This window comes from Vombatus ursinus, unplaced genomic scaffold, assembly GCF_900497805.2.
Source record: "Vombatus ursinus unplaced genomic scaffold, bare-nosed wombat genome assembly UNPS02014935.1, whole genome shotgun sequence".
NCBI lineage: Eukaryota > Metazoa > Chordata > Mammalia > Diprotodontia > Vombatidae > Vombatus > Vombatus ursinus.
Genome location: NW_020954713.1, coordinates 2417417 through 2442874, shown reverse-complemented (window position 1 = coordinate 2442874; position 25458 = coordinate 2417417). Strand labels below are relative to the sequence as shown.

At 46.3% G+C, this 25458-nt stretch overlaps 1 protein-coding gene across 6 annotated transcripts in view; it reads right to left on the bottom strand.

Moving 5' to 3' along the window:
* ARHGEF18 (Rho/Rac guanine nucleotide exchange factor 18) overlaps positions 1–25458 on the bottom strand; it is a 111866-nt gene that overhangs the window by 71805 nt on the left and 14603 nt on the right. For 3 of the 6 annotated variants that reach the window (XM_027844082.1, XM_027844083.1, XM_027844086.1), the window contains exons 2-10: positions 23490–23599; positions 20310–20680; positions 17929–18124; positions 13539–13653; positions 10004–10061; positions 8163–8207; positions 4837–4917; positions 4327–4432; positions 3541–3694 (exon numbers count right to left, since the gene is read on the bottom strand). In XM_027844082.1, coding sequence (XP_027699883.1) covers positions 3541–3694; positions 4327–4432; positions 4837–4917; positions 8163–8207; positions 10004–10061; positions 13539–13653; positions 17929–18124; positions 20310–20680; positions 23490–23504 — 1141 coding nt within the window. In that variant the 5' untranslated portion in view covers positions 23505–23599. The remainder of the gene's footprint in view (positions 1–3540; positions 3695–4326; positions 4433–4836; positions 4918–8162; positions 8208–10003; positions 10062–13538; positions 13654–17928; positions 18125–20309; positions 20681–23489; positions 23600–25458) is intronic. The other 3 variants (XM_027844087.1, XM_027844088.1, XM_027844084.1) reach the window with 2 other exon arrangements.

The window sequence follows — 25458 nt, the reverse complement described above, 5'->3', positions numbered from 1 at the left end:
TCTGGCACATAGTAGGTGCTATATAAATGTTTTATTTCCTTCCTCATTTCCACCCATCCTCCTGGGAGGTAAATGCTATTATTATCCCTATTTTATAGATAAGGATAATAGATAGCAGCAGAGAAAGGTTAAATGACTTGCCCAAGGTCACACAGTGTCTAAGGCCTGACTTGAACCCAGGTCTTCCAAACTAACACTCTATCAACTACACCTTCTTCCCTCTCAGTGGCAGGCAACTTTTATCTGTCTGTCTGTCTGTGTTAAATACAGCCTGGTAAAATCACAGCCCGTCCAGAAACAGAGTAGGCTTGATCTAAGACAGGAGGCTCCTCTCTCCTCCAACAAGCCTGTTTAAGGAATTATTGTTCACTCTTCATGACACACACAGCAGAGAGCCTGTGATAATACCACCACCTGGGCGCCCTGGGATTCATCTAATGCCTTTATGTAAATAGGAGCAGCTTGTTTATGTAAAGGACTTAATTTAAGTACAGCATCTAGGGCAGGGCCCAGGATGGGAGGGGCTAGAAGTAGGCCGACCCAGGCAGCCGTAGGGGAGTGGACCCAAAAGAGGTCCCGAGGAGGTATAGAGAAAACCAGGAGCAAAGGGAGGCTAAGACGAGTTAAATGACTGTTCCCGGGTTACATAGTTAACAAGTAACTGATACAGGATCTGAATTCAGGTTTTCCTAACCCTGAGTCCAAAGCTTTATCAATACGCCACGCTGCCTGTGTAGGCAGATAAGACGCCCAAACAGGTTAAATCGCCAGCCACGTAGCCTCGCCTCTGAGGCTCTTGTGATGGGGCTACACACACACACATACACACACAAACACACCCAAGAATTTCACCTCAGTTCCCGTAAAGCTCCAGAGTCAGAAACACTGAATCAAAATGACAAGAGATAATGTTTCTATCGCCCAAGTGAGCCCAGTGTTCTGGTAGAACAGAAAATGCCTCGGGCTCTGGGAGTTGGTAATGTTTTCCATTAGCACCAGAAAACAGCTTCCCTTTCAACCCCAACCAACTTATCCAATTAACTCAGCACCACTCAGCCCTGGCCATCACCGGATGGTCTGTACACCCAGCCCTGGGCAGCCAAGAAGGGTATTGGGACCATCGGACAGGACCCGTGGCTGTCGGGGTTTTCCCTGACCTCTGCTGGGGCCAGCCAGGGAGGGACATGGATAATAAGGCTGCACCTTCTCAATTCTCCCTCCTTCCATGGGCAGGTCCCTGCCGTGGCTGAGAATGAGGTCCCATCATCCCTGATCGGGGAGGCTAGGGTCAGTCTGGGACTTACCCAAGAGTCAGGCTTCAGGGAGCTCCTGTGGTATCACACCCTTCAAGTCTCCATGCGGACATAACACTTAGCTCCACCCCTATGGGAAAACTCTTTCCCAAGTACACCTGTGTACTCTCCTCCGCACCCCTAAATTTGCCCTAAATACTCAAATTCCTAGTCACAGCCCTGACTACAGATTATTTCAGACCTAAAAGGAGGGATCAAGAGCTGGTAGGGAGGTGGCACAGTGGATAGAGCACCAGCCCTGAAGTCAGAAGGACTTGAGTTCAAATCGGGCCTCAGATCAAACACTTGACACTCACTAGCTGTGTGACCCTGGGCAAGTCATTTAACTCCAATTGCCTTAAAAAAAAAAAAAAGCTGGTAGGGATCTCAGATGAACCCTCAGAGGCCATCTAATCCAAGCTTCATGTTTTACCCTTGAAAAGACAGTGCCTCAGTGGAGGTTAGGGAATTTGCTTAAGGTTGGTCACATAAGCAGTAAATGGCAACTGGGCGGATAAAGCACAAAACCTGAAGTCTAGAGGACCCGAGTGCAAATCCCACTTCAGATACATCCTAGCTGTGTGACCCTGGGCAAGTCCCTTAACCTGTCTGCCTCAGTTTCCTCATCTATAAAATGCAGATAATAATAATCCCTACCTCCCAGGGTTGTTGTGAGAATTAAATTAAATAATTTTTATAAATTGTTCTGCAAACTCTAAAGAGTTGTAAGTGCTTGCTAGGTATGCCTGGGACACTCACCTTCTTCTACACCATCTACTGACCTGCCTGATTTCCTTCAAGTCCCAACTAAAATCCTTTCTTTTACTGGAAGCCTTTCCCCAGACCTGTCTGTTAATTATTTTCCTATTTATCCTGTGTAGAGCTTGCTTTGTAAATATTTGTTTGCATGTTGTCTCCTTATTTAGATTGTAAGCTTCTTGAGGGCAGGGACTGTCTTTTGCTTCTTTTTGTATCCCCAACACTTAGCACAGTGCCTGGCACATAGAAATAAATGTTTATTGATTAATTGATAGAAAAGTAGAAGTACCTGCTTCCTTATCTACCGTCCCTAAATCTCTGATTGAAAGTTGAGTGCTTAACCTGCCTCCCATTTTGGTCCCCGAGAGAACAAATTATCCATCTAAGAGAGAAGGATAGATTTTTCAGAGCAGCCACCAAGGAAATGCCAGGTATTTGTACTGGTCACAAAAAAATTTTCCCTTCTCAGCAGGGAAGTCACTTTACCTCCATTTGCCTCAGTTTTCTCATCTGTAAAATGGAGATAATAATAATAGTACCTCCTTCCCAGGGTGGTTGTGAAGATCAAATGAGATAATATTTGTAAAGTGTTTAGCACAGTGCCTGGCACATAGTAAGCATTTGATAAATGCTTGTTTTCTTCCTTCCTTCCTCTGCATTTACTCCTGGCCAAATGAATACCATAGGGCAGATCTGACTATGACTTCATCCTCCTTCTGCCACTACCCCAGGCCAGTCAGAGCTCACAAAGTACTGTGTTTTGGAACTACTGATCCACATACGGTCTTTGGTCATTTTTCAGTTGTGTCCAAGTCTTCGTGACCCCATTTGGGGTTTTCTTGGCAAAGGTACTGGAGTGGTTTGTGATTTCTTTCTCCAGCTTATTTTACAGATGAGGAAACTGAGGCAAATAGGGTTAAGTGACTTGCCCAGGATCACACAGCTAGTAAGTGTCTGAAGCTGGATTTGAACTCAGGAAAATAAATGAGTCTTCCTGACTCCAGGCCCAGCACTCTATGCACTATGGTGCCACCTAGCTGCCCAAGGTTACAAAGGGATTAAAGTGGTTATCTTGGGATTCAAACCCAAGTCTCCGACTCCAAATCCAGCCTTTTCCCACTAGACTCCTGTCCTTGACATTGGAAGCTCATGAAGTCCTTTAGGGAAAATAATGAGAATGTGCCCATGCTAACAGTTTGAAAGAGGGAACTGGTTAGAGTGGGGGAGGAACAGTGAGCCAGAGCAGCCAGGCAATGGTAGAAATGGTGGCCCCAGAGGGAGAGAGGAAATCGGGCAGGTGGGAAAAGCACAGCCAGACAGGTGAGTGACAGGACAATCCAGAAGGACAGCCAGGCGGGGAAGGGGTAGGGAGCAGTGTGGAAGGGCAGCAGGCGGGGAAGGGATAGGAGATGAACTTGGGGAGCCAACCAAGGAAAGGCACTCAGCAGGAAGCCAGTTCTGTGAAAGGCCAGCAGCCCGGGGTACTCACTCAAGCATTGCAGCCCATTCCGATTGAGCAGGGGTTTGCTACACAGGGAGCAGTTGATACAGCTGGAGAAAGTCCCTGGCACTAACTGGTGACCATTTATGCTTCTCCATTTTTCCCTCAGCTCTATCTCTTTCTGTTGTTCTTTGTTCTTACCCTGAGAAAGAAGGAAGGAAGGTCTTAGAACTGCTCAGAGAAGCATAGTTTTAGAGCTGAGTTACCTTTATTTTACAGATGAGGAAACTAGAGAAGCTGATGGTGCAGCAGACAGAACACTGGGTCTGGAGCCAGGAAGATCTGGGTTCAGATTTATGGAAGGGGCCCCTTAGTCATCCTGAATCATGTATATATCATATAATTTCATATCATATCATAGATTTCGAGTCAGAAGGAACTGGAGAGGCCATTATATCCCTTTCACTTTACAGATAAGGAAACTGAAGACCAGAGGGGTTGTGCCTTGCCCAAGGACACAGAGTCAGGATTTGAATCCAGGTCCCTGGACTCCAGATCCAGAGTTCTTTGTATCTGATCACACTGAGAACAGCCTTAGCAGGATACAGGGCCCTGAGGGGGAAAATACCCACAGGACAGAGGCCTTACTAGACCTTGGGGTGCTTTCTGGAGAGGGTGGGGATTAAGTTGGGGGACTACCTAAGGGGCATGGGTGTTTGAGGACATGGGCAGCTCCCATCAGAATCTGGAGAGCTCGTGCCCAGTTCTGGCCAGCATACTCCCAGCTGACACCCAATTCCAGCTGGGTGATGGAGCCAGGTTTCCCATCCTCACCTTATCCTTCTGCCAGGAGCCAGTCACTCGACTTCTCAGGGAGCTCAGCCTTCGCTTCACCTTGGTCCCCTTCTCACTCTTTTCACTCTTCCCATCATCTTCCTTCCTGAAGCGGGATCCCCAACAGAGCTCAGGTCAGGGGATCAGAAAAGCCCAGGGGGATCAGGCCAGGGAGATTTGGCTTGGTTCCACCTATCAGACCCCTGGCTGGGTCAGTTCCTCTACTTCCAGCTCCTTGGGCTGGGGCCCACGGGCTCTCCTCAAAGCCCATTAGAACAGCACATTCCTATTCCCTAAAGCTGGTGGGTGTCTCACCTCCCACTTCCCCTGTCCTTGGTTAGAACTTCTTGTGATACCAGGCTCATCCCCAAGAACATTCTCCCACAGACCCCCCATGCTGCAAAGCCAGCTGTGAACTATAGCCATTAGCACTGGCCTCCTCCTGGGAGTCCTTCCCAAGCCAGGCACTCAGTTGGGGCCAGATCTCCCCCCACCCCCTCACATACTCACTCATTGGACAGGAACTCAAACCAAGTTATGTTCTGCTGGGAATCCCTGGGGTCATCCCCTAAGTGAGCCCTTTGCTTCGCCCTGTGCAGGTCAAATAGAATAGCCCAACTCAGCACCTTTTAAGGAAAGCCTTAGATTCTACCAGTCCTGGGCAACATCGTCCTGGTCAGCATCTCTTTAGGTCTGCTGCATACATCTGTTCAAACACAGACTGGGGCTCACCTGTCCTCCCTTCTAGATATGCAGCAGGTGGGATGCCTACAGCTTTCCAGGCGTGTAAAGCAATTCGTCCAGGCCTGAGCTGCCTGACACTTCCTCTACTTCCCCACCTGGAGATACCCTGCCAGGGCCCTTCCTTACCCTCCTGTCTCTGCTTTTGAATCTCAGGACTTTACTGCCATGCCCCAGTGACTTTCACCCTGGAGCTTCCTTCAGTGCTTGGGACTTCCTCTGCCCCCGAAGCCCTCTCAGCCTGGATTATCCCTCTGTCACGCCAGTGCCCTTCTCCCACTGGTGAATTCCTCCCAGGAGCTGCCATCTGGGGAAGGAACTCAGGCTGGCCAACCTTCATTCCCCTCCTGGCTCTACTTCTAACTTTCTGGGCTCCCATACTGTGCCCCCATGGAGGTACCTTCTCCCTCTTGTCAGCTCCCATTTGTGCCTTTTCTCCCATTAGAATGTAAGTTCTTTGAGGGCAGGGGCTGTCTTTCCTATGATGTTGGGACTCTCCCCTAAAAAGATCCCACTTGTTCTTCAAGGCTCATCACCTCCTCCTGTTTCCTCCTTCCTAATGCCAGGGAGCCTAGATGAGCTCTAAATTCTCTAGCCTCACATTCCAGGACAGTCATATGAGACTTCTAGGCAGTCCCTGATCTCTTCCCGTCTTCTCCAGACCCCATGCATTTGTTTAGGCTGTGTGACATGCATGCTGTGGACTCCATCCTCATCTCTGCCTTCCCAAGCTCCTCTTCCTCCAAGGCCCAGCTCAGGTACCACAACCTCCAAGAAGACTTCCCTGATTCCTGCCAGCTAAAGAAGATCTTTTTTCTCTCCTCAAATGTTTTCAAGAGTCCTTTGTCTGGATCTTTCCTTGGTCCCCAGCATACTTTCACTTGGAGCCAGGCTTACTCTTGTATGGGACATAAACTTCATAGAAGGCATCTCTGTATCCCAAGAACCTAACATGGAGCCTGGGTATAGAGGGGGCACTTAAAAAATATTTACTGAGGGCAGCTAGGTGGCGCAGTAGATAGAGCTCTGGCCTTGGAGTCAGGAGAACCTGAGTTCAAATCCAGCCTCAGACACTTAACAATTACTAGCTGTGTGACCCTGGGCAAGTCACTTAACCCTGATTGCCTCACCAAAAAAAGCAAAAAACAAACAAAAAAAAATATTTACTGAAATAGAAATGGAAAGAACAACACAAAAAATTCAAAAATAAATGTTATAAAGCAATAATGAACTAACATGGAAGAATGTTTTACATGACTACACAAGCATAACCTATATCAAACTGCTTGTCTTCTCAATGGGGGTGGGGTGGGGAGGGAGAAAGGGAGAGAATTTGGAACTCAAAATTTTTGAAAAAACAATGTTAAACAATTGTTTTTACGTGTAATTGCGGAAAAATAAAATATTCAATTTTAAAAAAAAACCCATAATGAACAAGCATGATTGAAAAATAAAGATATGAAAAGACACTCCTACCCACCCTTTAGCGGGGGGTGGGGGGAAGTCCACAAAGGGTGTACATTGTACAACTTTTTGGACTTTCTTGATGCATTGATCAGTTATGTCAATTTTTTAACTCTTTCTTTTTCTCTTTAAAAGCACAATTTGTTATATGGGATGATTCTATGGAGAGGAGGAGAGGGAAATTATGGAGATAGAGAAAAACCTACGACATCAATGAAAAATTAATTTTTCAAGAAAGAAAAAATTGTTGAATAGAACCCAATTCCAGTTTTGATATTCTAGAGCCATAGAAAGCATACTGGAATCAGAGTCAAAGGATCTGGGTTCAGATTCCAGCTCTGCGGCTCCCTCGCTACATGTGTGGTCCTCGCCGTTGCCTTTCATCTCTATGGCCCTAACTTTCCTCAACTGTAAAATGAGGGGGTTGAGCCCGACGATGTCCAAGGTCCTTTCCAGTTCTAAATCCACATTTCCCGCAAGGCCTTTCCACATGACCAGGTGACTTCAGCCCGCAGAGAGCAATCTCCCCCTTCTCTGATATCCAGCAACATTGAGTCTACCCTACAGAGCTCAACCTCTGACCATACGTTACAAATGTTCTCTAATTGCTTTATACGGGATTACAGTGATTTAGGGCTGGAAGAGACTGATGAGGTCATTCCCATTTTGCAGATGGGAAAACTGAGGCCCAGAGAAGGCAAGTGACTTGCTCAGGGTCACCCATTGAGACAGGCTCAGAGTTGGGTTTAGAACCCAATGACGCTCATTTACAAATGTTGACTGAGGGCACATACTAGGTGCCAGGGGCTTACAGGGGATCTAGAGATGTAGGAGAGCCAGCCCCTACCCTCATGACCTTCACTGTCTAATTTGATGAGATGAGACACATTACAGAAGCCTGAATAACATTATGAGGCCCTGTGTGAGTAAGTTCCAAATAATTGGTAGCAATAGGTATTAGGAAGACAGTTGCTGAGGAAGGAATAATCCTGGGAGGGCTTCATGGAGGAGGTGAGACTGGAGAGCTGAGCTACACTGTGAAGGAAGCGCGGATCTGAAGAGGTAGAGAGGCGCAAGGAGGAGATCCCAAGTGGGCGGCCAGCATGAGCAAAAGCACAGAGCGTATGCCGTGGTGAGACCAGCTTGGTCCATGCCCCCGGAGCTCTAGGCTGGGCACAAGGTGGGCTCAGGGAAGATGTGCTGAGCTGATGTCAGGCCCCTTTGAGCTCTAACTAGATGATCCTATGTTGTGACTCAGAAATAGAAATCATAGGACATTAGAGCTGGAAGGTGCTTTGGAATCATCCAGCCCAATCCCCTCATTTTACAGATGGAGAAACTGAGGCCCAGAATAGGGGAGGGACCTGCCCAAGGACAGACAGACAGACAGACAGACACACATACATACACACACAGTAAACTAGTGGTTGAGCTGAGTAGCCGAGACTTGAGCCCAAGTCTCTTGGCTCCCAAATCTCAGCATCCTTTCCATTGCATTCTGCTAACCCTAGCTCAGGAAACAAACCAAAAGTCCTGAGCATGAACTAGGGTCAGGTCACCTCCAAATTCTAGGTCATCTTCTCCCTGGAGGAGCCTAGCAGGGCACTAGCCTGGGCCTTAAGAACACTCACCCGTGGTACTGCTTGAGCTCTTGAAGAACTTGCTGGACAATTAAGCTAGAGGGAGATACAGAGAGAATGACACACAGCATTTATTCCAAGTGATGCTCCATATGGCTAATGTGGAAGTATGTTTTACGTGACGTCACGTGTATAATTGATATCATATTGCTTATCTTTTTTTTTAAGGCAATTGGGGTTAAGTGACTTGCCCAGGGTCACACAGCTAGTAAGTGTCTGAGGCCAGACTTGAATTCAGGTCATGCTGACTACAATCCACCGGGTCACCCAACTGCCCCTGCTTGCCTTTTCAATGGGTGGGAGAGGGGCTAAAGGGAGGGAGAGAATTTGGAACTCAAAAAATTTTTAAATGAACCTTACATTTTTTTTTTACTTATTAAGTAAATAAGCCATAATTTTCTGAATCTATGTACTTGGGTCAATCTGAGTTTATGTGTGTTTGTGTGTATCAATCAATCAAGTATGTATTAAGCACCTATTACGTGCCAACTGTTGGACTTGGTGCTGGAGATACAAAGAAAACAAAAAGAAACACTGCCTGCCCTCAGAGAGCCTACATTTTATCAGAGGAATATGAACAAAAGAATGTGTGCAAAATAAAGAAAGGTGGTTGTTGTTGAGTCCTTTCAGTTGTGTCTGACTCTCCATGACCCCACTTTTGGGGGTTTTTTTTTCGGTAAAGATACTGGAGTGGTTTGCTATTTCCTTCTCCAGCTCAATTTACAGATGAGGCAAGCAGGGTTAAGTGACTTGCCCAGGGTCATATAGCTAGTAAGTGTCTGAGGCCGGATTTGAACTCATGAAGATGAGCCTTCCTGATTCAAAGCCCAGTGCTCCATCCACTTCTAAATAAAGACATTTGTAAATAAATACGAGGTGTGAAGCACTATCAGCTGGGACAGGGGATGGAGACATCAAGAAAGTCCTTGAGTTCAGCTTTGAAGGAAACTAGGGAGGGCATTCTAGGCATGGGGGACAGCTTGGGCAAAGACATGGAGATGGGAGCTGGAGGACCATGCACAAGGAATGTGTGTCTGGGTCCCTGTATGTGCCTATGTCTTTGTGTCTGTGCTCATGGTCTCTGCCCCTTGTGTCCTCAGAGCCTAAAGCCTCAGGGGCCAGGTTGGAAATTTCATTAGGATTACCCTGGTCTCTGACTGAGCCTCCCAGGTGCCTGTTTATTTAAAATTTTTGTATCAATGTTCATTAGAGAAGTTGGCCTGTAGTTTTCTTTCTCTGTTTTGGCTCTTCCTGGTTTAAGTATCAGCACTGTTTTTGACTGTTTAAAAAAAAAGGTTTCTTTCCCTGTAGAGTGACAGGGAGAAGGTGAGTGATTCATGGTACATGGTATATCAGAGTTGGAAGGGGTTAGAGGGATTATCAGTGCAGTGTTGGGAGATTAAGCAAACCAAGGATGTTTGTTGACTGACTAGCTGACTGATCAGAGAGAGGAAGGGTCTTGCCCATGACCAAAGACCATATCAGAAAATGGAAGATTAGGGGCAGCTAGGTGGTGCGGTGGATAGAGCACCGGCCCTGAAATCAGGAGGACCTGAGTTCAAATCCGGCCTCAGACCAAACACCTGACACTTACTAGCTGTGTGACCCTGGGCAAGTCACTTAACCCCAATTGCCTAAAAATGAAAAAAAAAATAATAAGAAAAGGGAAGATTAATTATGAAGGGCCAGTAAGTGGTTTCCTGCCTCTCCACCTCCTTTTCCCCACCCAAATTCATCTTGTCACTTGGGCAGGCAGAACACACAGCTCAGCCCTCGGGTGCCTGCCTCTCCCGTTCTTGCCTCTGGACTACTGTAAAATCAGGGGTACTTACACATGATCAGGGGACACGTGGTCTTTTTCTGCTCTTTCCAGCATAGGGGGTTCAACGCCTAGAATAGAACACCAAATAAACACAGAACACAGAGGAATCAGATTCAGGCTCCCAAGATCTGGACCTCACCAGAACCACCCACACCCCACCCTGTGTGGGGTCAATACTGAATGCTGCTGGCCCTGGTTGTAAGGTGAGGCATATGGCTGTTTGTGGCCTGACCCCCTGCTTAGCTCCTCTTATCATGAGACAGGGAAAAGTAAGTAAAGGTCCATGAGGCCCCAGACAAGAGAAAAGGTGAAACATGAGAGCAAATAGCAGAGAGAGAAATCAGGCAGAGAAACAGAGGCACGTGGGAATGCACAGGAAGGGAAGGTGCACAGGAGAGGCAGACACAGCCGGAGACAGACGGAACAACAGAGAGAAAAAGAAAGGGATCCAAAATGAGCTTTCCAGGGAGACAAAGAGCTATAGTGGGTGAGTGTGGGGGAGTTCCCCATCAGCCTGATGAGGGTGGGGAGCCTTTCTTCAGGACTTTTCCCAGTGACCTTCCTATGGAGCAGGGGCTCTTACCTTTTTTGTCACGGACCCCTTGGACAACCTGGTGAAGCCTATGCATCCCTTTGCAGAATCATGTTTTTAAATGCATAAAAGAAAATACTTAGAATTATAAGGGAAACCAATTACCTGGAACTAAAGATATAATTTTTTTTTTCCATTTGAATTCATGGGTCTCCCTGAAATCAAGCCATCCTCTGACCTGGGTTCAAGTCTCACCTCTGAGACCTTACCTCTGATGAAACCTGGGCAAGTCACTTAATTTCTCAGTGCCCCAGGTAGCTTTCTAAAACAACAAATTGCATTACTTGCATTAGGAGAGGGAGTTCCCTAAGCCCAGTGAAATCATAGGTCCAGGCCCCATCCTCTAGGGAGCATTTGGACAAGCCCCTCAGCTTCATAGAAGCTCATGGAAGATAGGTCTGTGGTCAAAGATGTGCTGGTTGGCTTTGTTCATTATGGGAGGAGCTGTCCCTTAGTTGCTCTTCTACAAAAAGGGAGTTTCCCCATGAGAGACTTGGGCTTTTTCTATATTCCTCGTTTTGGAGGGCTTATCAGTGCTGTGGAACTGACCTGGGTCCTAGGAGGAGCTGTTTCTCTCCAGGACCCATGAATGTCATCATGGAATCTGCCCTAAGAAGAGAGTTCTAGACTATGGCCACAGCTACGGAGAGGAGGATCCTGGAAATCCCTTAACTGCAGCTTCTTATATAATGGAGGCAGCAGATTTTCTGTCCAGTATGACCCTAGAACCTAGCCTTCTAGGGAGAAGATTATTTTTACTGGGTAGCGCCAGACTCGGGGTTGCCTCAATGGCCACCCAAGTTTTAAAGTTCTAGAGTCCGGTCCTCTAGAAAGAGAAGGGGTACTTTGTGGTCAACACCACCAACTCCAAGTTCTCTCTCAAATAATTTCAAGTTCTAGAGTTTGGGATCCAACTTTTTGGTGAAAGAAATGGGGTTCCTGAACTGTGCCAACCTCTTGGGGAGAGGATTGGGCACTTGACCCTTCCAAGAGAGTAGAGCAGCAGGGGAGCCATAGCATGGGAGAGAAAAAGATGTGTTAGCAAGGTGGGGGAGGTGGCTAGAACGCTAGTCCCACAGTCAGGAAGACCCAAGTTCAAATCCGGCCTCAAAACGCTTAAGAGCCGAAGTCATTTAACTGCTGCTGGCCTCAGTTTCCTCATCTGTAAAATGGGCATAATAACACCTGCCTCCTAGGGTTGTTGTAAGGATGAAAATGAGATAATATTTGTACAGAGCTTTGCACATCTCAAAATTCCATATAAATGCTAGCTATTATTATAATTTTGCCCTCTGTTACTATGAATTGTCTGGACAGTAAAAGGCCAGTGAGAAAGGGACTTGCTTCTCTAACAATTCCAAAGGTTAGTTGGTTTGGTTCTTTCCCTTATGGGAGAGTTCAAGTTCCCATAAGTCTAGATGCCTCTGTAGGCTGCTGGGGTTAAAGGGAGACTCCTTGAAATAATAATGAAAATAGTCAGCATCTATATAGCACTTTAAGGTTTGAAAAGCATTTTATAAATATTATCTCATCTGACCCTCACAAAGATGTAGGGAGACAGGTGCTGTTATTATCCCCATTTTAAAGATGAGAATACTAAAGCTGAAAGAAACTTGACTTGCTTAGGGTCACATCACTAGTAAGTACCTGAGGAGGGATTCCCCCTTAGGGCTTCCTGACTCTATCCCCTGGCCCTCCTAGCTGCTGAATGTCAGAGAATTTCCTCTCTGGGAACCCCAAGGGAATATGAGCTACAATACTTGAGTCTGGAGGATGGGACCTCAGGTAAAGGTGGGACTTATCAGAGAGGGAGAAGTGTTTATGAGCTGCTGTGATTTCTCTATGGATTTTCCTCATTTTTTTGTGGAGATTGAATTCAGGCTGTCTTATGCCTGATATAAGCATTGCTACTTTAAGTATTTGTGGGAGGCCCGAGACTCAAATCTGTGGACCCCCTAGAGGTGAGCTATTTTTAGGGTACATTCTAAGATTTTCCGAAGGGAAGTCTGGGTGAGGACAAAATGAAGCAAAGAGAATGAGAATTTGGAGCTGCCCTCAAGATCAAGTCTAGTCCCTGGAAAACTTAGGGTGTTGGGCTACAGGTTACACACGCAGAGAAAGAAAGAGAACCCCCCCCCAAAGAAACAATACAGAAAAGGAAACAGAGAGAGTCATCTGCACAGAGAAAGAAGCCAGGCAGAGCCACATAGGCATGGACACATACACAAAGACAAAGGGACAGACAGAATGAGAGATACACATGCAGAGAGAGAGAGACAGAGAAATAAAGGGAGACAGGGGGACAGATGTAGATAAAGAAAGCTAGAAAAGGGGGAAAAGGGAGACAGCAGAACTATAGACTTATGATTTAAAGGTGATTAAAGGTGCCCAGAGACAGCCACACATAGTACCCCTGGAGTACTGGGAGATGGGGAGGCAGTAGTGGAAGGAGAGGCAATCCCTCTGTGTGTCCCTCGTTCCTCTGTGAACAAGCATCTGGTCTCTGAATAGCCAGACCCTGAAGCTAATCAGGAGCAGCTGAATGGAATTTCTACCCAGCCACACATTTCTTCAAACCCAAGTACCTGGGATGCCCTTCCCTGAGGCAGACTGTCTTCCCTGAAAGGGCTGAGGAGTGTCCCACTGGGGCAGGGCTATCCCACTGGGGCAGGGCTGGCCAAATCCTCCTATATTTTCCTTAGGTAGATAATAAAAGAAAAATTTTTTGAAATAGTGAGCCAGGAGCTGGAGTTACCAACTCTGGACCAAACCTGGGGCCCTTATTTTCACTCTCTGTCAAAGAGGAAGTCCCTTGGGCTTCCGCTTTCTGGTCTTGGCTGTGTGAAAGGGACAGTTTACAGATTGGTGGGTAGAGCGAAGGAAGCCTGAGTCAAGGCCACATTGCAGAGAGTGTCCCCTGAGAGACACCCCTCTCCCCCTGTGCAAAACAAACCTTGGGCAGCTGGAATGGAAACCTCCAGGTTCTGAGCGATTCTTGAGGGAGAAACCATATCACCAGTTTGAGGAACAGACCTTGACCTCAGCCTCCTCCAAGAGCTGTCAAATTCCTGCGGGGGTTAGGTATTTCAGTGAGGAGAATCAGGGACCGAAAAAAGAATCTCAGGATGGAAAAAGCCTTGAGAGGGAGAAGCATCTTAGAGAGCACCCAGCCCAACTCTTCCTGCTACCGAGCAAGAAACTGTGACCCAGAGATGGGAAGGGGACACTTGCTCAGGGTCCCATAGCTGGGCCAGGGTACTTGGAGAAGCTGTCAGGTATCCTTGGGGCAAAGGCCCAGGCCCCAAAGGTGTAGCTGATTCAGCAGAGTCCAGTGCTCTCCAAGACCCCTTTTTAAACCACTCCTGGGCTATGGTCTAAATTTTAAAGATGGCGGCACCCACAAAATCTCAACAACATTCCAGGGGTGGAGCCCACCTGGAGAAACCTTGTGGGGAAGAGGACCCAGTCTGGTCCAGAGTCTGATGAAGGGGTAGGCCCAGAGAGGCTTTTTATACCAACCCCAACTCCAGCACCCTGACCAGCCTCCTAGCATTAAGGGTGTAAGATCTATGTGTTTAACAGAATTGTACTGAAAGAAAGTTCCCTCCTACAGTTCAGTTTTCATGTCTCTTCCAATTATGAAATTCCATGACCTTTGGAAGCTATTATAGTTATTAATAAACATTCGTTAAATACCTTCTAGGCATTGAGGTCAAGTGACTTGCCCAGGGTCACACAGCTAGTAAGTGTCAAGTGTCTGAGACCGGATTTGAACTCAGGTCCTCCTGACTCCAGGACCAGTGCTCTATCCACTGTGCCACCTAGCTGCCCCTAATCTTCCTTATTTCTAGAAAGAGTATCACCATCTTTCCGAATCACATAGGATCAAAACCTCAAGGAGAGAAGGGTGAGAGGTAGAGGAGAGGAAGTGGGTTATCTTTGACACCTCATCTCCTCTCATATTGTAGAACTGGTCAACTGATTCTTGTCATTTTTATCTCCACCTTTCTCCCCTCCATTCCTTTCTTTCCACTTTGTTGCCCAACATCTTAATTAAGGCCCTCATCACCTCTTACCTGGACTATTGCAAAAGTCTTCTATTTGGTGTCTTTGCCACAAATCTCTCCCTATGCCAATTCACCCTCCATACATATATCAAAATGCTTTCCTAAATAAACTCCAGTGGTTCCCTATTACCTCTAGGATCAAATATAAACTTCTCTGTTTGGGCATTTAAAGCCCTTCACAGACTGGCCCCTTTCTACCTTTCTAGCCTTATCATACATTACTCTCCTCTAGACATTCTATGTTTCTGCCAGATTGGCCATCTTACTGTTCCTCATACACAATGCCCTCCTCATCTCTGCCTCATGGAATCCCTGGTTTCCTTTAAGATTCAGCTCAAATATGACCACCTTCAAGAGAGGATTCTCAGTCCCTTCAGCTGCTAGTGTCCTTACTATCAGGTTACCTTAGATGAGTTTGTATGTAACTCTGTTGGGGCCATCTCTAGTCACCCTAATCTATATCTGGCCACTGGATCCAGAGGGCTCCAGAGGAGAGAGCAAGGCTGGTGACTTTGCATAGTCCTGCCTCACTTAAATCTGATTCACTTGCAAGTCACAGCATCACCTCCCTGATGTCATGGTCCTCTTCAAGAAGGAAGGGCAAATGGGGCAGCTAAGTGGCACAGTGGATAGAGCACCAGCCTTGAAGTCAGGAGGACCTGAGTTCAAATCTGGCCTCAGACCAAACACTTGACACTTACTAGCTGTGTGACCCTGGGCAAGTCACTTAATCCCAATTGCCTAAAAAGTAAAAAAAAAAAAAAAGAAGGGCAAACAGCAACAGCAATATAAGTCGATACATGCATATTGTCTCCTTCATTAGAATGTAAGTTACTTGAGGGCAGGTACTGTCCAGCTTTTGTCTTTGTTTCTGGCACATCTAAGGAGCATAATAAATGCTCCAGGTGGGGATTGCTTCAAATTCTGCCCAAGTCTAAGGCCCCCTCTTCAATCCTTGTCTTCCATGATGACTTTGCAACATTTGACACTGGTTTTTCTATCCTCCCAGGGAATATTTCCATGACACTACTCTTTTCCCATTTCTCCTACTCTAACCACTTTTGGTCCATTACCAAGGCTTGTCTTCCCCTTCCTACTGTCCAAGTGTGAAGGATCCCTAAGATCTTTCCTTGGCCCTCTTTTTTTTTTTTTAACCTCTGTGCATGGAATGTCTGAGCTGGAAGGGAGCACAGAACCTCCAAAGCAGCCCAATCCACTTTGGATTAGAACTGTTTGTAAACTCTTCCTCTTATCACATCTCAATTTACGTCTCTGCAGACTTCTGCTGCCAGTTCAGCCCTTCAAATACTTAAAGACAGCTCTCCTATCCACCCTAAACCTTTCTTTCCTCTTCTAGGCTAAACGGTTCCAGTTGAATCACTGGCTTGTTCTCCACTCTCACCCACCATCTTGGATGTTTTCCACTTTGCCAATGCCCTTTCTCCAATGCAGAATCCACTAATGGAAAACACATACCAGATGGAGTCTGAGCAGGGCAAAGGACAGTGGGACCATCATTGCCTTTTCTCTGGACTAGTCAGAGGTTGGACTCCAGCATCTCCAGTTTTTCAAATTGGACTTTGGGCAAATGCTAGAAGGATCATGGGCATGGAATATGGCTCCTAAGTCTGTCAATTCAATTGAATATATTTCTACTAATGCTTGCTGTGTGTCTGGCCTCCTGTGGGGTGACATGTGGGGACAAATAAAGTTTCAAACTTTAGGATTTAGAACTGGAGGAGACCTTGGGAATCATCTAACTTCAACCTTCTCATCTTACATCCAAGAAAAATGACACAAGCTCAGAAAGATCAAAGGACTTGTTGAAAATCACTCAGATAGGAATAATAATAATAACAATAATAAGTTAATAATAATAACTAGTATTTATATAGGTGTGAAGGTTTGTAAAGCATTTTGTATGATAGTATCTATATAATACATTATTATAGTATATATTAATAATTACATTCAATTATTAGCCATTTATATTATATATTAAATGTCATGTTATTTGATCATCCTGATGACCCTGGGAGATAGGTGTTACTATTATACCCATTTTATAGATGAGAAAAATTAGGCTGAGGAAGGTTTAGTGACTTGCCAAGGTTTAGTGACAGCTAGTAAGGGTATGAGACCAGATTTGAACTCCTGACTCCAGGCTCAGCTCTCTATCCACTACATTATTTTTTGTTATTAAATATAACCAATGTTGTTAGAATTGAATGATGATCCATAGCCCATATAAATATAAAATATTAATACATAAATATAATTAACACATTAAATGTAATTAATTAATTATTAATTACTATATTTGAGACATTGTGTTGGTAATATAAAGAAAAAACATTAACAGTCCCTGCCCTCAAGAAACTTCCATTCCACTGGAGTGATGAGATGGTAAGCACATGGATGAATAAATACATGATAATTTGAGGCAAGAGAGTCCTAACCAGTAGGGAGATAGGGCTGGGCTTCCTAGAGGAGGGGCAGTACTTGAGCGGGGCTGAGAAGGCAGCTAGTGATTCCACAAGGCAGAGGTGAGGAGGAACGACTTCCTGGCATTTTAGATATATGGAGATGGAATGCCAAGTTAAGGGAATAGGGAGCAGGCCAGCTTGGCTAGAATCTAGAGTTGTGAAAAACGAAATAATAGGTAGGGTAACTACATGGTACAGTGGATAGAGCACTGGCTCTGGAGTCAGAAGGGCCTGAATTCAAATCTGGCCTCAGACACTTGACAGATGTGTGACCCTGGGCAAGTCACTTAATCCTGATTGCCTAGCAAAAAGGGGGAAAAAAAGAAGTAATAGGGAATTAGCCTGGTTTTACTATATTATGGAAATGTTTGTTTTATTTCTTAACTTCAGAATAAAAAAAAAAGCCTAGAAAGAAAAGTGGGAAATATACTGTGGAGGGCTCTGAATACCACGCTGAAGGTTTTCTTATTTTATCCTTGAGACAGTAGAGAGCTACTAAAGGTTTTTGAGAAGGACTGGGCTAAGGAGGACCTGAGTTCAAATCCGGCCTCAGACACATAGCACTTACTAGCTGTGTGACCCTGGGCAAGTCACTTAACCCCAATTGCCTCACCAAAAGCAAAAAAAAGAAAAAAGAAGAAGGACTGGGCTAGACCACGGTACCACTGGCCACAAGGTCTAGCCTCAGAAATAAGCAGCACATCCTGACTTTGCAGCTTGCCTCTGGCCCAGAACCAGGAAAGGCAGTCCGGAGTATGTTGCTTGCCTGTTGTATCATATGCCGACTTACCTGCTGTCTCATTGGCTCTTCCATGGCTATGTAGGGCAGCTCAGGTGAGGCCCTGCCCCGGAAGGTTGCTCGGTGACCTGTCCTCTCTGCCCAGGCCTGCAGGCCCCCTCCAGGCAGATTCAAGGAATGGCTGGCAAATGTTCTGGGCAAACTTCGCTCCTCGTCACTGCCCAAGTCCGAGGCGTCCAGGCTGAGTCTGGTGGGGAGAAGGCAGTGAGTTGTGGTGGGTCATGGAACACCCTCCCTACTCTGCATCTGCGCAGCCATCAACCTCAGAGCTATAACTAGGGATTTTGGTATCTGGGGCAAACACCACAAACCATACCCAGGGCAAGTAGAATGTAGTTTACACTTTGTCAAGGATGGAGGAGTTGGGGGAAGAAGGGAAGAGATTGCCGATGGACTCACTACCCTTGAGGAAATGACCAGTTTACCCCAGAGAGAAACATGCTGGCATCTTTATCCCTGTACTGGCCCCACATGGGAATATTTGACCAAGTTTAGGGTCAGGGACGTGGCCAGGGCCCAGCCAGGTCACGGATTGGGGTGGAGGTTTCCATTGCCTATTTGGAGAGACTGCACAATTAAGGAGAGTGAGGAGGAAGTGGTAAGAGAGAAAACATGTCCGGTGGAGACAAAGGTCTGGGCTTCCCTCTATGCTACTCTGTGGGTGGTCTGCTCCAAGGCAAGTTAGGCCTTAGCCCATTATGAGACATTGAGATGGAGAGGAAGAAAATTGAGGAGATGAAGGGAAGGGAGAGAAGGGGGGTAAGGGAAGGGGAAGGAAGGGAGGAAAGAAAAGGGGAGGAGAGAAGGGAAAGTAGTAGATGAGAGGAGGAGAGAAAAATAAAGGAAAAAAGTAAGAGAAGGTACCGTGCTGTGGTTCTCTCGAAGAGGACCATGACATCAGGGAAGTGATGCCATGATTTTCATGAATTGGATTTCAGTGAGGCAGGACTGTGCAAACTCACCAGCCTCACTTTCTCTTCCTGAGCCGTCTGGGTCCAGTGGCAAGAATAGACCAGGAAGACTGTAGATGGCCCAGGATGCAGTGGGAGACTGAGGCCTTTCTAAGCTAAGGTCTTCTGAGGCAAGACTCATTCAGTGACTAGGGCTTTTTAGAAGTGAGGCAAGGGACGGCCCCTTTAATAAAAAAAAAAATCAAACTGGGAGGGGAAGACCCTCAGGGTTTCTGGCCCAAAGAAATGTTTTTTTTACTTCTTACATTTTTACATTCACTCTGAGTCAAGGGGCCCAAACAGTAATCATTAAGTGGTGCTTGGGTAGGAACCCATTGTTGGCCAATCAAGTAGATTGGGTTTAAGGCATGGGCTTTAAGAAAGAATTTTAGCCAGTAAACCCCAAGATATCTAGGTAGGTTTCAACCTTCAAAATTTACCTCCTTTGGTAGCGCACCTTCAGGTAAGCAGGGAAAGGGAGGACAGAAAAAAAAGGGAGACAGAAAGGAGAGGAGAGGAGCTGCCCTACTGGGAGTGGTCAGTTCGAATCTCAGTGGGCAGCTCCGAGTACTCACGGGTCAGTTTGTCCTTCATTCTGGAAGAGAACCACGACATCAGGAAGATGATGACATGACTTGCATTGAATTGGATTACAGTGAAGGAGGGCTGTGCAAAATCACCAGCCTCACTTTCTCCTCCAGAGCCATCTGGGTCCAGTGGCCAGATACGAATCAGGGTGAATGGAGATGGCCTCTGCCCTCTTTCCCCGCCCCCTCCAATTATTAAAGGTGCCATCCCTTGGCTCACTTTTTTTTTTTTACATTTAGACACACATACTTTTATTGCACAATATGGCCTTAGTATAATATTGGAGTTGAGACAGAAATAACAACTGCTTCACAGGTTAAGTCATAGTGAGCAAAGCACTGGCACTATGTAACTATATATACTAGGGACCTGACAGACCAATGGTCTAATGGAGGCTATTAAAACTTGGCTCACTTTTTAAGCAGCCCTAATCACTGAATGGGTGTTGCCGCAATCAAAGTGAGAACTCAGAAAGACCTTAGCTTGAAAAGACCAAGGTCTCCTATTGCATCCTGGGCCATCTCCAGTTGTCCTGATCCATATCTGGCCACTGAACCCAGATGGCTCCAGAGGAGAAACTGAGGCTGGTGACTCTGCTCAGCCCTCCCTCACTTAAATCCAATTCACTTGCAAGTCACGGCATCATCTTCCTGATGTCATGGTCCTCTTCTAGAACGATGGACAAACCACAACCTATGAAGAGAGGGAACAGGAGAGACAGGAGAGAGGAAACAGAGAAGAAATGAATGAGTCAGATTATCTGGTCAAGGTGTTCTCAGTCCCTTCCCCTCCCTGGTGGCAGTGGCCAGACTCCTGATGAAGGACCCCTCTCACCCCCACTTCACTCTGGCGAAGCCTGACCTCCTTCCGACATCTAAGGGAGACAGAGGCCTCTCCCAGCTGTGTCTCCGAGATGTGGTCATTGAATGGGCCAGCATGGGAAAGGGCTCGACTCCTTGGTCCTCAGGACAGAGGCCATTTGGGCTCTGACGGAAGCAACCAGGTTCCTGGAGCTGTGGGGCTACAAGTTCCCCTGGCGGCTTCTCCTGTGAGCAGGAGGCCAGAGGGACCCATGATGTCATCTCCACAGGTGCTATGTAGCCCAGGTCTCTGTAGTATTCTGTGCCTTGGAGAGCCATGTCTATTGAGAGAAGGTCCTCAGTGCTGCTGTGGGCTTCTTCCAGCTCTGCCACAGAACCACCCTCCTGCCGGAGAAAGAGAAGAGAACTGTCACAAATCTGGCTGAGGTGTCAGCACCACCCCTGTCCCCCCCAACCCCTGCAGCAGCCCTCCCAACCATTCATTCCCTTGGTCTGGGAGCAGCAATGGATTCTAAGGTTTGAAGAGGGAGACACCATGGCACTGGTGAACATGGGACTTGGAGTTTGGAAGAGTTCAAATCCCACCTTAGTCACCTTCTACCTATTTGAGTCTGAACAAGCCACCGTGGGCAGCTAGGTAGTGGTATGGTGGATAGAGTGCCTGGTCTGGAGTCAGGAAGACCTGAGTTCAAATCCAGCCTCAGATACTTACCAGTTGTGTGACCCTGGGCAAGTTTCGTAGCCTTTGTCTACTCATTTTCCTCCTCTATAAAATGGGGATAATAATAGCACCTACCTCCAAGATTTGTGAGGATAAAATTTATGTATAGCTCTGTGCACATCTTAAAATTCTTTTTAAAAAATATTTATTTTTTATTTTTAATTTATGGAAATAAAACAAGCAATTCCATAACATAGGATAAGAAAAAAGATGATTGCATATGAAACTGCAAGTTCTATATAAATGCTAGCTATAATAATAAATTATTGTTATCACAAATAATAATTGTTATTATAAATGGCTCTCATAGGTTCCTGGGATCATAGATTTAGAATTGGAAGGAACCTTTGAGGTCGCCAGTCCAATCCTCTCATTTTATAGAAGAGGAAACTGAGGCAAACAGAGTTAAGTGACTTGCCCAAGGTCACACAACTAGTAAGTATCTGAGGTCACATTTGAACTCAACTCTTCTTGACTCGAGGCCCGGCGTTCTACCCATTGCACCACCTAGTTGCTCTCTATGAATATTACATAGTATATATACATAATATATACAGGCTTAAATTAAGATACATGTACAACACTGTGCAGACTTGAGTGACAGACAAATGTGAGTTATTAATACAGAGTAGGAGCATGCACATGTGACTATGCATGTGTGCATCTATCTATGTAACCATGAATATGCAGGCATGCAAGTATATTTGCACACATGTGAATGTGTTGTAAGTTGCACGTGTATATGGTCCCGTGTGCACACATGCCTGTGTTTGCATGTGCTGTGACTGTTGAATGTGTGGGTTTGTGAGGTCTGTGTGTCTGTTTGCGTCCCTGCAAAGCTGTTGTTTTTGCTGCCAGAGGAGGAAGCACGTTTCTGGTTTCCCAGATCCCCTGGACTCCTCTGGTTTTCATTTTCTTGGAAACATAAACATGTCAGGACATTGTGAACTCATCTGCTGCAGGCCAGCAGAGCTTTGGCAGCAAAAAGACCCAGGTTCCCTCCCACCCTGCAGTCTGGGCTACATCAGCCACAGAGCCTAGCCTAGAGCCTAGAGCCTAGAGCCTAGAGCCTAGAGCCTGGAGCCCAGATCTCAGCCCAGGCCAGAGTCCGGAGCTCAGAGCCAGAATCCAGTGCTCTGTGCTCAGCCTAGCACCCGGAGCTCAAGTCCTCTGGCCTCACTCAACCTCTAATTTTCCCGAATGAAGCGATCTTGGCATAGAATACAGCCCAAAGTTCTATACTGCAACTACGGAAGACCTCAGCTCTCCTACTGACCTGCTTGAAAATCTGCTTAAGCCCTTGAGGGTAGATGCTGTCTCCCATTTATGCCCTTGCTTGGAATGCTCTCACCTATGCCTCCTGGCTACCTTCAAGTCTCAGCTAAAACCTCCCTCTGCAAGAAGCCTTTCCCTTATCCCCCTTAATGGGAGTGCCTTCCCTCTGTTGATTACCTCTGATTTATCTTACACGTGTTGTCTTTCCATTAGACTGGGAGCTCCTTGAAGGCAGGGGCTATCTTTGTCTTTCTTTGTATCCCCAGTGCTTAGCACAGTGCCTGGCACATGGTAGGTGCTTAATAAATGTTTGTGACTTATAAGGAACTTAATAAATCCTTTGATGTTCGATTGAGTAACAGTCTAAATCAACATTTGTTGATGGATTGCTCTGTGAGTAGGTACATCCAGGTCTCTTTCTGGGCCTCTGTTTCGGTCATTTGCAAAATGGTGAGTTGGATTCAATGGTCTCTAAGGTCCTCCCCAACCTGGGAGGCTCAATTGTCCAGTATAATGCAAGCTCCTTGAAGGTAAGAACTAGTGTCTTTGTATACCCAGCAACCAGCAAGATGCTTGGCACATGGTAAGTGTTTGGTAAATTCTTGTTGAATTAAATTGAATTGATTTACTAGTTCTGTCCTGCCTGAAGGCCTGGCCCCAAAGACCCACATTGGTCCTAGGTCCTGCCTCCTCCCTCTGCCTCTGGCCATTGACACGGATTATCCCCAAGGCTTAGAATATGCTTCTTCCTGACCAGCTCAGGCACCAGCTCAGGCACCACCTCCTCCTGGAAGGGCCTAGGTTCAGAGGAGGCCAAATGCTGGTCAGCACCAGAGGCTTATGGGTTAGCCATGTTGGAGAGCCCAGTGTGACCAGAGCAGTCCCAAGAGCAAACCCTTTCCCTCACCCTCAGCCACCTTTCTCTGACTCTCCCAGTCCCTAGAAAGCCTTCACCTTACCTATTAGCTTCCAGCCCCTCTAGTTCCTTTCCAGCCCTGCCTCCCCCTGGCTCCCCCAGCTCCTCTCTAGCCTTTCGGAGCCTCTGCCTAATCCTGGATATCTCCAGATTCACAGCTCTTCTAGATTCCTCTAAAGCCTTTTTTCTTATTATCTCCTCAGACCCCAAAGCCGGAACAAAGCAAACCTCCCCTCTCCCCCTCCTCCCACCCCCAACCGCCCCCCCTGCCCCGTACTTGCCTGTTCCTCAGCCATGGAAGAGAAGAGAACATGGCGGTCAGCTTTTAGGGACACTGGGAGGGAATGGGGGCTGCTATCCAAGGGTAGGTCACAGGCCTTGCCCTCAGAGCCTGTGGATAGAGAAAGAGAGGAGCAGGAGCTATCAGTAGAGGAAGGAACCCAGAGGCTTCCTGGAGTGGGGAATTCTGGTCTGAGGACCCTTTTCAGATCTAAATCAATCATCCTCCTGCCTCCTCCCTCTGCCTCTGGCTATTGACACAGATTATCCCCAAGGCTTAGAATATGCTTCTTCCTGACCAGCTCAGGCACCACCTCCTCCTGGAAGCCCTCCTTCTTTGCTGGCCTACAACCTCTCCTGATTATTTCCCACCGCCTCCATTCTTTTTTGCAGAGTTATTTGTGAATATGGATTCCCTCCCCATTCCCATTCAATTATCAGCTCAGAACCATAGAATCACAGGGTTGGATGGGTCCTCAGAAGGCATCTAATCCTGTCCATGATGGAGCAGAGATCTTCTCTACAACAACCCTGACAAAAAGTCATCCAATTTCTGCTCAGAACCTTCAGTGATGGGGAACTCACTACCTCCAGACAGGACCCATACTTTCTCTCTCTCTGTCTCTCTCCCTTTTTTTAAGGCAATTGGGGTTAGGTGACTTGCCCAGGGTCACACAGCTAGTAAATGTCAAGTGCTTGGTCTGAGGACGGATTTAGAACTCAGGTCCTCCTGACTCCAAGGCCAGAGCTCTATCCACTGCCCCACCTAGCTGCCTCTACTTTTTCTCTTTAATTTAGATGAAATCTGCTTCTCTGCAGCCCCTTCTCCTCAGATACTTACTAACTGTGTGACCTTGGGCAAGTCACTTATCCCTGTTTGCCTCAGTTTCCTCATCTGTAAAATGAGCTGGAGAAGGAAATGGCAAACCACTCCAGCATCTTTGCCAAGAAAACCCCCAAGTGGGGTCCAGGAGAGTCAGGAATGACTGAAATGACTGAATAACAACAACATTTTGGGCATACTTTGAACTTCAAATGCCTGTGGGACATGTAGGTGGAGACATCTAATAGGCAATTGGACATGAAAGACCAGAGCTCAGAGTAAATATGTGTGAAGGCTGGATCTGTAGATTTGGGAGGTATCTGCCTAGAGATGAGACCTGTAGCCATGGGAGATGCATCACTGATAGGGAGTATGGTAAGAGAGATGAGTAAAGGGCTTAGAACCTTGTGTATGCCCACGGTTAGTGAGTAGAGACGTAAGTGCTGTTATTTCAAAAGAAATTGAGAGGAGTAGCCAGACAGATAGGTAAGAAAAGAAGCAGCAGGATGCTCTCTGCATCCAGGAGGAAGGGAGAGTCAGTGGTGTTAAACCCCACCAAGAGGTTGACCATTGGCTTTAATAGTAAAGAGATATTTTTTTGGCAATGTTAAAAAGAAAAAAAATTTTTATAGACTTTAGAACTCTGATCAAAATAATGATAACCATGAGACAAAGAATGCTGCCCACCTCCTGCCAGAGAAGTGATGGACTGAAAATGTGAAATGAGACATACATTTTTGGTCATGGCCAATGTCTGTTTGGCTGGGCTATGCATATTAGTTATGAGGGTTTTGTTTTTCTTCATTTTATTGTTCAACGGGGAGAGGGCTGGGAGAGATAATACATGTTTGTAAAAAAAGTAAAAAATAAGTTTTAAAAGAGATCATTGGTTACTTTAAAGAAACAACAAACATGTCAACACTTATTAAGTACTTACTATGTGCCAGGCTCTGTGCTAAGCACTGGGAATGCAAATATAAGCAAAAAGAAAAACAGTCCCTGCCCTTGAGCAGCTTACATTCTAATGGGGAGAGACAACACATAAAAAGGAACTGAAAAGGGGAGGGATGGAGGAGACACCCAAGTAGGAGCTAGGTAGAGAAGTCCAGAGATCCAGGAGAGGAATGAAGGAATGAGTGTGGCTGGCC